General features: G+C 35.3%; 1 protein-coding gene across 1 annotated transcript; it reads left to right on the plus strand.

Annotated features, from left to right (window-relative positions):
- The first annotated feature begins 265 nt into the window (after positions 1 to 265).
- LOC141606329 (prefoldin subunit 3) lies at positions 266 to 10,006 on the plus strand. The gene is made up of 6 exons (XM_074425413.1): positions 266 to 612; positions 2,334 to 2,391; positions 4,971 to 5,042; positions 8,021 to 8,140; positions 8,231 to 8,332; positions 9,560 to 10,006. The coding sequence occupies exons 1-6, from the start codon at positions 485 to 487 to the stop codon at positions 9,647 to 9,649; spliced, it is 570 nt and encodes a 189-aa protein (XP_074281514.1). The 5' UTR covers positions 266 to 484; the 3' UTR covers positions 9,650 to 10,006.
- The last annotated feature ends 557 nt before the right edge of the window (positions 10,007 to 10,563 follow it).

Consider the following 10,563-nt stretch of genomic DNA (forward strand, 5'->3'; position numbering starts at 1 on the left):
AAAAGACAACCCAAACTTAAGACTTCAGTATATTAAAGTCTTGATTTATTTTCATAACTCCGTATTTTGCAAGGAAAACTATCATATTCAAATGTCCAGATTTTTGATTTAAAATATTATTTTTTAAATAAAGTATTATTAATTTATATATTTTTTAATAATTTTGTTGAACCTATTATTATTGAGCTAAGCTTAACAATTTGTGAAAAAAAGTCCACTACCTCACTGCTCACTCGACACGACACGACACGACACAAATTCTCATATGAGACGGTCCGCAACAATCAAAGCCCAAACTAATATCCAAATTGCAAACGAAAAACCCAAACACCAGTCCAATTCAACATCTTCCAACATTTGGACCCAAGTCTCCCTCACGGCTTCACCTATAGTCCAACCGTCCAACACCCACTCTAAAATCACCACCAAACTCACCGATAAAACCACCGCAAAACCCTAGATAATCTCTCCTCCGGCGGAAACCATGGCGGAGACGACGACAGTGAGTGAAAGAAGAGGTATTCCGGCGGCGGCCTTTGTTGAAGATGTTCAAATTTATCTCGATCAATTAGGTCTTGATGTCAACTCTACTCTCGCTTTTCTCCAAGAACGGTAATTTTTCAATATCTCATGATTTAGTTAATTCGATTTATTATTATCATATGTTGATCAGGTGCTGAATTAGTTGCACCACATGGATAATTTTATTTAGATCACTAGTAAGCTTGATTTTTAGCTCATCTTGTTGCTTTCCGCAAGTATCGGACACGACACGGTGTCGGAGTATCGGAAACTATTATTTTCGGCAAAGTTTTCAATTTTTGTGTAAAATGAAGTGTCGACTCGTGACGTGTCATGTCGCGGTGGATACTTCAAGTGGCTGACAGGCTACACGAGGCCAAAGTGAAGTATCGGAGTAACATAGGTTTAGATCAGTAGTAAATTTGATTTTGAGGTCATTATGTTTGTTTTCGAGATTTTAGTGATGTTATGCTGTCAATTTGTGTGAAATTGTTATGTAGTACTCCCTCCGTCCCGATCAATTGTTGTCCTTTGGTTTTGGCACAAAGACCAAGGATTATAAGATGACAATTGGACCAAATTGAGTGTGAAAGATCAAATGGCTTATTAAGTTTATTCTTAAAATAGAAAGGATAACAATTGATTGAGACACTCCAAAATGGAAAAGGACAACAAATGACCGGGACAGAGGGAGTATTCATTTTATTCCATTGATTTTATCTCGATTTTTGTTAAAGGTTGTAGGTATAACTGTGCTTAGGTTACGTAGTAATAATGATGGTAGCAATGGTCAATTGTGTCGATGCAATGTGTGTGAACTTAGTAAATCAGTTTTCTCCAGATTTTTTTTGCTGCGATCAAATTTTTGAAGATTGAGTTACTATGAATACTTTACAAATAGGTGAGATGTTAGACTTTTAATACTCCGTATGTGTAGGCGTGTAGCACTGCAGCGCATTAGTTAGCTTAATCATTACTGCTGTTATGGTATGCATTCTTGTGAAATTGACGTAATTTCTTCTTTTTTTTGTATGTCACCTTGTAGCTTTAAAACTCCCTGTGTCCCATTCATTTGTTTAGCTTTGATTAAAATACCCCTCACAAAAAATAAAAAAGGTTAGCAATTGACTAGGTCACAGCGAGTATTGATTTTGTATCTCATTTACGTAATTTTTTAGCTCTATGTTTGCTAAAGGCTATAGGTATGGTTGTTCTTAGGTTTATGTATTAATGTTGTGAGCAACGTGGTTGGTTGTGTCTATGCAATGTGTGCGTAGTTGTTCATCATTTTCACCAGTGTGCCGAGAATCTGAGATCCAAATTTTGGAAGATTGAATTACTCTGAGAAACTTAAAAATAAGTGATATTTTAGATTTTTAGTGATGTGCATTGGAGGAGTCTTTAGCACACTTTTGAGAGTTCAGGCGACTTATTGTGTCCCCTGATGTGATCATTTTGGTTAAGAGTTCCCAATCTCCGACATGCTGGTTGATTTGTTCATGCTTCCGAGTTTGGAATGTGTAAATTTTTATAGGATTTTTAATCTCAAATTTATTTTTGATTACTTGTAGTATTATCTGTTTAATGTTGGTCAGAAGTTAAAAGAAAGTGTGGTGTTATAAGTTGGTCAAATTCTGTAAATACGGCTATACAAGTACTATTCAGGCTCATCTGTCTTGTAGGTCTCGTTTTCTGTTTAAGTACGTAGGGTTGAATCTTGTATGCGCTGTTAATGGCTTATATGAGTCTGTTTAATCCATTAATTCTTGTAACACCTGTCGCTAGCCATTGATTTCTGCATTATAATTCAGGCTTCAACAATACAAGATAGTTGAGATGAAGCTTCTTGCTCAGCAGAGAGAGCTTCAGGTACTCTTATCCCTTTTAAGTTCCTTCCTTTCCCATAGGAAAAAAGTCAGTGAAGTTAACATGTTTGGTTGATTAATTTGACAAATGGGTGATATAATCTGTAAATATATCAGATGTTTGTGCTGGGTTGAATATACTTGCTTTTCTATTCAATTCTAGTTTTCTTTACTCAGGTGTAATCCTTAAGTCTATTATAAGCAAAGACCTATCATGCTTTATTCCAGGAAATTGGGGTAAAACCCAGTAGTATTTGTTAAAAGACTTTAAATTCCATTAATACTTTTATGCGTACCGCAGAAAGTAAGTAGACTGTTTTTTTTTTTGTGTGTCGTTTTTTTCCTTTTAGCATACCTGATATATTGATCGTTTGGTGGCTGAAGAATTCTGAAGTAAGCAACCTGTAATGAAGGTAGTACTCTATATATCATATGATTGGGGCTTAAGACAATTTGTTTTTCTAGAAACTTGATATTGTAATTCCAACATTGTTCCATTGTGCGGGGGATAAATTGGTTTCAATATGTATCTTACCCGTGCAACTATTTCTTAGACTATGTTTATTGGTTAGTTCATGTTTACTGTTCCAAACGTTCCTACCAGGAACACATATAACAAGTTAGCGCTTCAATGTATGCAACTGGGGATTGTTCCACGTCTTGTCTGGCTGCTAGTCCATGCCACATGGACATAATTATTTGTCCCATAGTTACTTATGTTACTCATTTTTCTTAAAGGCCTATAAATTTAATTTTACAAACCCAAAAAAAAAAAACAAGTATACCAATATTCGTAACTTTTTATTCTCCATGATTGAAGACCACATTGATATTCTTTAGAACTTGTTTTGATTTTATTTATTTTATCAAGAAATTACTTTCAACATTGGAAAAATAAGTACAAAAGCCCCCCCCAGCAGCACACACACAAAAAAAAATGCACACATAAAAATATTAAATATTAATTCTAAACTTTATAAAGAAAAATTGGGTCAGAACTCAGTTATTTTGATTATTTGTATTTTTGTTGGGTATACCAAAAAGTAACGGGGAGATTTAGTTGAATGTTGGTTAAAGGGCTTCGATAAAACATAAAAAGGAAGAGTTAAAGCTTGTAAGTAGGTTAAAATTAAGAAATTACATTGTTTAATACAGGAAATAAGGCTAAGTAGGTATGCTACTGATAGCATACTCTTAGTAGCTAGATTTATTAAAAAGTATGCCTTTAGGCCTTACTTGCATTCCTGTTTATGTCGAGACTTGATTTCGGAATCAGTCAGATGGAAGAACTCTTAGGTCTTGTTTGGATAACAAAATTGGAAGCAAAGGAAGGGTATGGGGGAAGAGGGAAGGGATAGGGAAGGAAGGAAAGGAGAGGGGAATGGAGAGAGGGAGTGAGGGACTTCTTCCGCCATATCTTTCCTTTCTTCGAGGAGAAATGATTTTTTCACGTAGGAGGGTAATAGAGGGATCTATTTTCCCTCCCCTCCAAATCCCTCTACCTCCATTTTGCTATCCAGACAATGTAAATTGTCCCCCTCCAAATCCCTTCCTCCCTTTCCTCCAAATTTCCCCATCCAAACATGTCTTTAATGTACATGTGGGAGAAGGCGCTTAGGAAGTTTTGAGAATCACTATATAGTCAAAGTCTAGACCTATCAAGGGTTCGAGGCTTTTCAATTCAAATTTTCATAGGAAATATCATATGGAAAGTACATGGGCCTTGGACATTTGAGGCTTTGAGCTGCATGCCTGTTCAGCTGATACTTAGGGTTTGCAATAGGTTTAGTTTTATTGCTTACATCGTTACACACCAAATGAATCTGAACCACAATCATATTGAGAAAGCGGCTGGCGTTAAAAAAAATATAGATCCCTCAAGGCTAACTATTATGCCGTATTTTGGAAATGAGTTCAAACTAATGAGTTCAAACTTTGGCGATCTTTCAAATTGTTGGATTAGTAACTTTGATTTTTAGATGGAAATAAAATAAAGCTGAAGACTTAAGGCTATTGATGTGGAAATCATATAGAGCCCTTGAGCCTTGAGGCAGGTTATCCTGCTGGGATTTAGACTTTAAGCTATGTGGTCAAATAATTAATGATGTTTGAACACCTCAATAGTTCAGGCTTACTCAAATTATTGATTTTATGGATGATAATCTGATATCATGAATTTTGTGGCTCCATTTTAGAGGATTTTTTTTCGAGGTTCCTGTATTTGTTAACTTGAAACTCTTGTGGGTTATGGGATATCGAATTCCTGATTTATTCTCCAGCAACTTACTGATTATTTACATGAAATTCTGTCTATTGGATCTACTTATCCTGAACCAATTTTTTAGCAAGGGGACACATTTGAGGGCAAATTTAGAACTTTCCTCAGTTTGGCAACTTTAGTCTGTTGTTTTGGGAAGAGTATCTGTTATAGTCTTGTGTCGGTAGATGAGATGCTCATATTCTTGTCTAAATATTCTCTTTATCTTATTAAATGCTTGTTACGTACTCAACTACTGAAGTAAAGAAATATCATGATCTGAAGTTGTCTATACTTTGATTTACTCATGCATCTTTTTCTCTCAGGCAAAGATTCCTGATATTGAGAAGTGCTTGGACATTGTTGCCACGTTGCAAGCGAAGAAGGGTAGCGGTGAGGTTCGTTGCTGTGTATCTTCGTCGTATTTTCCCATACTAAGTAACTCTAGATTATCCATGGCTTTACTCACCATTAGGAATTAAGGATCATCCTCTTTCGTTAGTGCATGTTCAGTGTTTTTTATTATTAAAATTCAAATACATTACTTTTTAATCACTAATAGTTTAATGTGGATAATCTCCGGATTTGGAAGTCTACATTATACATTTATACATTTTCATGGGAGTCTAGGAGGGAATAAGAGAGGATTTCGTTGATTTTGCTCTAGCGTTTATACTAGGTTGGAAAAACCTAAAAACCTGAAGAATAAGATGTTGTAGAAGCTTACATCAATACTCTTCTTTTATTAGGAGAAAGTGAACAATCTGTTCAGAAAATGAAAAGGAACCACTTATTTGGTCCTTTCATCTTACCCTAGAAGCTTAAAGAGACGCGTGCCTATGTTCCAGGATAATCTCTTATGTGTAGCGCATCATGTCATTTATTCTACTTCAATATGATTTAACATGCTGGTCTCCTTTTTTGGGTATTAATAAAAGCCAGTTCAGTAACTATGTGTTTGTAATAAAGTTTATATATGAAAGCTTGGCTGGCCGGTATTTGAAGAGTCTTCTTCTATTTGCTTAATTGTTGTGAAATTTCATGTTAGTAATCAAACTTTGTCATCCTTCACCATGAGCAAATTTTATACCTACATAACAACCTTGTCATAGCTTTAGTTTTAAGAATCTCCTATGGCTTTGATTGCGGCTCAGTAACGTTTTCCTATAATATTTTTAGGCCACGTATCTAACACCACGCATGAGATACTAAGACACAAAGAAGTTATAGGTATGGATAGGGACAAACTGCTTGAAACTTTTGAAAAGTAGTTCTAGATAGTTTTATGTTCACTTGAGTTTGATGGAATGGACACAATGAACCGTGGGGTAATTAATTTAAAGTACCGGGAGAGAATGAGAGGAGCGGAGAAGAGGCAGGGTTGCCGGATTCACTCATGTAGCCTACGATAATCGAATAGTCTAAATTCGCAAATCGAGTTACCCGAATTCATGGATAAATTCGCAAAAATTATTTAATTGGAAGTGCTGTAGATGCAGAAAAATAGGAAACTTATAGGTTTAATTCGGACTAAATGCCATGCTTAAAAACTTTAATCCAAAAAGTATTCATTATTGTACTGAATTTTGATATTGTCTTTATTATATAGGAAGAAAATGAGTGAAAAGAAGATTAAGTTAATATCATACACAAAGAAGAAAGTATAATGTAACAAGACATCAATTGTAGTATTATTGAAATGATGCACAATATAATATTGAAAATAGATTTGAGGAGGTAAAAGAGAGGTGGGTTAAGAGGGAACCATATAATAAAGATAAATTGTATAGTGCGAATGACAACATTCATCTACTCTAAATATTAGGCAAAATGATAGCACTCTCAACCAAGTAAGAAATGAGGTGATTAGGGAGAAAGGTGAAAGTGGCGCCAATAGAGGATCGACTAAGATGGTTTGGCCATGTGGGAAGGAGACCTATGGGCGCACCAAGTTAGGAGGATCGAGACCTGGGGGCACAAAAGGTTGCGTGAGACCAAAACAGACTTGGTTGAGAGCAATAGAACATTATATGAGATTTCTTGGGCTTGAAGAGTGTATATGGTGACGAAGAGGGCACTATGGAGGGAAATGATACATGTGGATTTTTAGTATCTGCTCTAGTTTGAACTATTTAGTGCTTTTATTTCAATTTTTTTAAAAAAAATATTATTTGTTTTCTTTTCAGTTTTATTAAACGTTTTACCTAAAAATTTCTTATATGATAATACTTGGTTTACTTTTAAGTTTTCCGTATTATTAATTTTTACTTCGATTTTCAAAGCATTGTTTTAATTTGTACTTTAGATTTACATTCTAAGTTTTTATAAAAGTAATCTGGGCGTTATTCAAACCTATAAGTTTAACTTAACTTTTGTATTATGTTTAACTCCCTATTTGCTTTTCACTTTTCTTTTTCTATATTTTCGCATTATGAGGTGTGCGATCACCCAGGGACTATTCTAAAGGACTGTTCTAAAGGATGATTCATGTCAGCCGACTCCAAATCATTTTGTGATTAAGGCTCTGATGTTGTTGTTGATGATATCAAAACATAATGGTCTCTAATAGAATTATATTAATACGAATGTATTGAATTTTAACATTAAAAAAATCAAGTGTATTAACATTGTGAAATTTGCTTATTTTCTGTATTCTAATACTCCCAAGCGTAATGGATTCTCTATCAAGAGCGACTCACACTTTGAAATTAGTTGTTCATATTGGGATTGCTGTGAATCTTGTAATTCTTTAAGGAGCGAAGGTAAAGGAAAGGGGCTGGGGGATTTCATTATTTTCTTTGCAACTTTCTCCAACTTTGAAGGGGTTTGATTCACTATAGACTTGTAGAGTTTAGGAAAATGGTTTCCTCCTACCCTTACTTTACCACCGACCCTCTATCCACATAAGCGAAAATGATTCTGTCTGCCCCTCCCCACCTTTATCTGCTAATTTGTTAGGAGTCTTTAATCATTACATCATACTATATGAAATAACAATGAGTTTAGATCAAATCCTTATTTGTTAACAGGACTACAAGCTGAAATCTTAGTGAAATGGCATCTACATAATCTGTTCTAAAATTGATTCCTTGTTAGTGAGCTACTAAACGCTCATCTGGGGGTGTATATTTCAAGAAAACCTTTAAATGCTGTTCTGAATTCGAGATCCCAAATTTCTCTGTAGTTCACTGCAATAAATTATTTTTGAGAATGCATTGACCAAGCTATTCGTAGCACAAGCCTGGCCAAATACTCAAATTATCAGCTGGAACAAACTTCGTTAGAAGCACAAATTGAAATTAAAGCTTTTCGATTGTTTTTTCCCTTATTGTATTTGCTCAAGATTGTAATGCAATTTATCATTTTTTATATGCAGCCCTTGCTAGCTGATTTTGAAGTTTCCGAAGGCATATATTCTCGTGCTCGTGTAGAGGATTCAGATTCAGTTTGCTTATGGCTGGGGGCAAATGTGATGTTGGAATATTCATGTGAAGAGGTGGTTATATAGTTCTCAAATCTGCATTTTAGGCTCCAGCCTCCAGGTGACGGAGTGTAGACCTGACATATTCTTGCACCTGTTTTTCAGGCCAGTTCTCTTTTGACGAAGAACCTGGAAAATGCAAAAGCCAGTTTAGACGTGTTGGTTGGTGATTTACAATTTTTGAGGGACCAAGTGACTATTACGCAGGTTTGACATTTTTTTTTTGCAAATTGGATGTATTACATTTTCAAAGTACAATAGTGTCAATTTTGAATATCAGCATGTGAAGATTTGGGGTTATAACACGAATCATCAATTGAAACTGTGAACAACCAGTTACATAAAGAAAAGAAAATGAGTGAAATAGAGAAGGCAACATTTCCTCTGCTGGAAATCTGCTTATCAGTGTACAGTGTGGACATATAGTTGACACGCTTGTAAATTTCCCATTTCATTTCAAAGACATTTATATTGCTGAATTACATTATGATTTATGACTACTAAGTTTCTTTTTGGGACTGACAAAATAAAAAATGCACAAGCTGGGAGTAAGAGGATTAAAACTAAAAGTGTAAAAGATGTGAATGTTCTTACTAGGCTCAAGATTACCGTTATTCAATGTTTAGCTTAGAAAACGTCTGCAGATGTTTGTAAGGATTTGAACTTCATCACTAACCATACTAATTTTTTTTAGTTGATTAGGATGGTGGGGGTGACTGACACCTGTACTGTATCACTAAACATAACATTGCTGCAGTGTCTCTAATTAGGCCCTTCCTGAGGTCATTAAGGGAAATGCTCCTGTAAGAGAGTAATTAATTTTAAGCTTAAAGAGAATTTGGCTATCAAGGGAATCTTGCCGGTGGTTATGTTTGAAAACTTAACACTATATCTGTACCAAAAAGTTTAATCTCTCTCAGTTATTGATCAAAGTTTAATCACAGTCAGTTATTTGGCCCTGTAGAGGTTAATATAAAAGATATCCATTTAAACTTTAAAAATTAACTAGTATACAATTTTTTTTTGTTATTTTCGGACAAAGCAAAATGTAATAGTTATAATTCATTTTGGGACAGAGGAAGCTTATATATCTTGTAGTAGTTATAATTCATTTTCTTGTTTTTTGACGCAATTTTCATCTTGGGTTATCCGGAAACAGTCTCTTTGTGTTGCTAACACAAGGGTAAGACTGTGTACATCCGACCCCCCCCCCCCCCCCCTAACCCACAATTTGAGGGAGCCATTTAGGCACTGGGGTAATGTTGTAGCAAACTAGATCATAGTTTGTAACACCATTGCTGAGTGCGTGTAGCCCATGTACAGCCATATCATTGCTGTAGTAACCATACCGTTGTTGACTCCCTGGCTGCTACTTATCAAACCAAGCTAATAACGCTATGTGCGATGCTAAATTGTGTGCTAATAATCAAACAGGTTACAGTAGCTCGGGTTTATAACTGGGATGTTCATCACCGTAGACAAAAAGCTGCTGTTGTTCCGTCTGGTACTGGGGAAGATGCATGAAAGGATATCGCATTCGGTATGAGGTAGCTTGCCTTGTTGTCTTTTCTCAGTTCACCTGGAGCTCAATTTGTGAAAAAGGGCTTGTCATGTATTTTTCTTTCTTTCAGGAGTTATTGTCTTGTTTTCTTTGTGTTTATCAATTCTCCTTCCCTTCATAACTTTGGGTCATCAATAGATGATGTTGCAAGATAGATAGGTTTTCCCCCCATTATTCTTATCCTTATAGCACCGTTTTTTTTTTTTTGCCCTGACGGGTTTTGAGCTAGTCTTGTGAAATATGACCTTGAAAATACGTTGTGGGCTTGTGGCCATATTTCGACTGGAATTTTTATTTTAGTAGGTTTTTGATGAGGTCCATATCACATGCTATGTAGTTGACATTAATTGAGGTCATCTTTCCTTTGATTTAGTCTAAATTTTGAAAGACTGGGGACCTTGTCACTCACAGGCATTGACCTAACAAGTACGTGAGATAGACGTCAGTAACAATTAGTCCGTTATTTTAATATAGCAGATTAAGTTGTAAGCTGTATTATAATATCCTTTTCTTAAACAAAGTGACCTCTACAGAGTCCTAATGACTTAATTAGCAGTTAGGCAGAAATGCAGAATATAGTTTATTAGTTTATCAAGACTAGTTCTTGATATGTGATCCTAGAACACTACTACTTGCAGCCCCACTTGATCTCTTTTTGACCTCTGTGTTTGATGCCCAGTTATTTTCTAGTAGTATCTTTGGTTTTGATGATGCAAATTTTATACTTAAATGACAATCTTCAACATAATTTTATGGGTTTTTCTTCTATACTTTTATACCCCTGCACTTTTTCGAATTCTATGGTATACCCTCGGTTTTCAAAATCACACTAGGTACCCCTAAACTCAACAAAATGTTTTGCAACTACTCCAAATGC

The sequence above is a fragment of the Silene latifolia genome, chromosome 10, assembly GCF_048544455.1.
Source record: "Silene latifolia isolate original U9 population chromosome 10, ASM4854445v1, whole genome shotgun sequence".
In the NCBI taxonomy this organism is placed as follows: Eukaryota; Viridiplantae; Streptophyta; class Magnoliopsida; order Caryophyllales; family Caryophyllaceae; genus Silene; species Silene latifolia.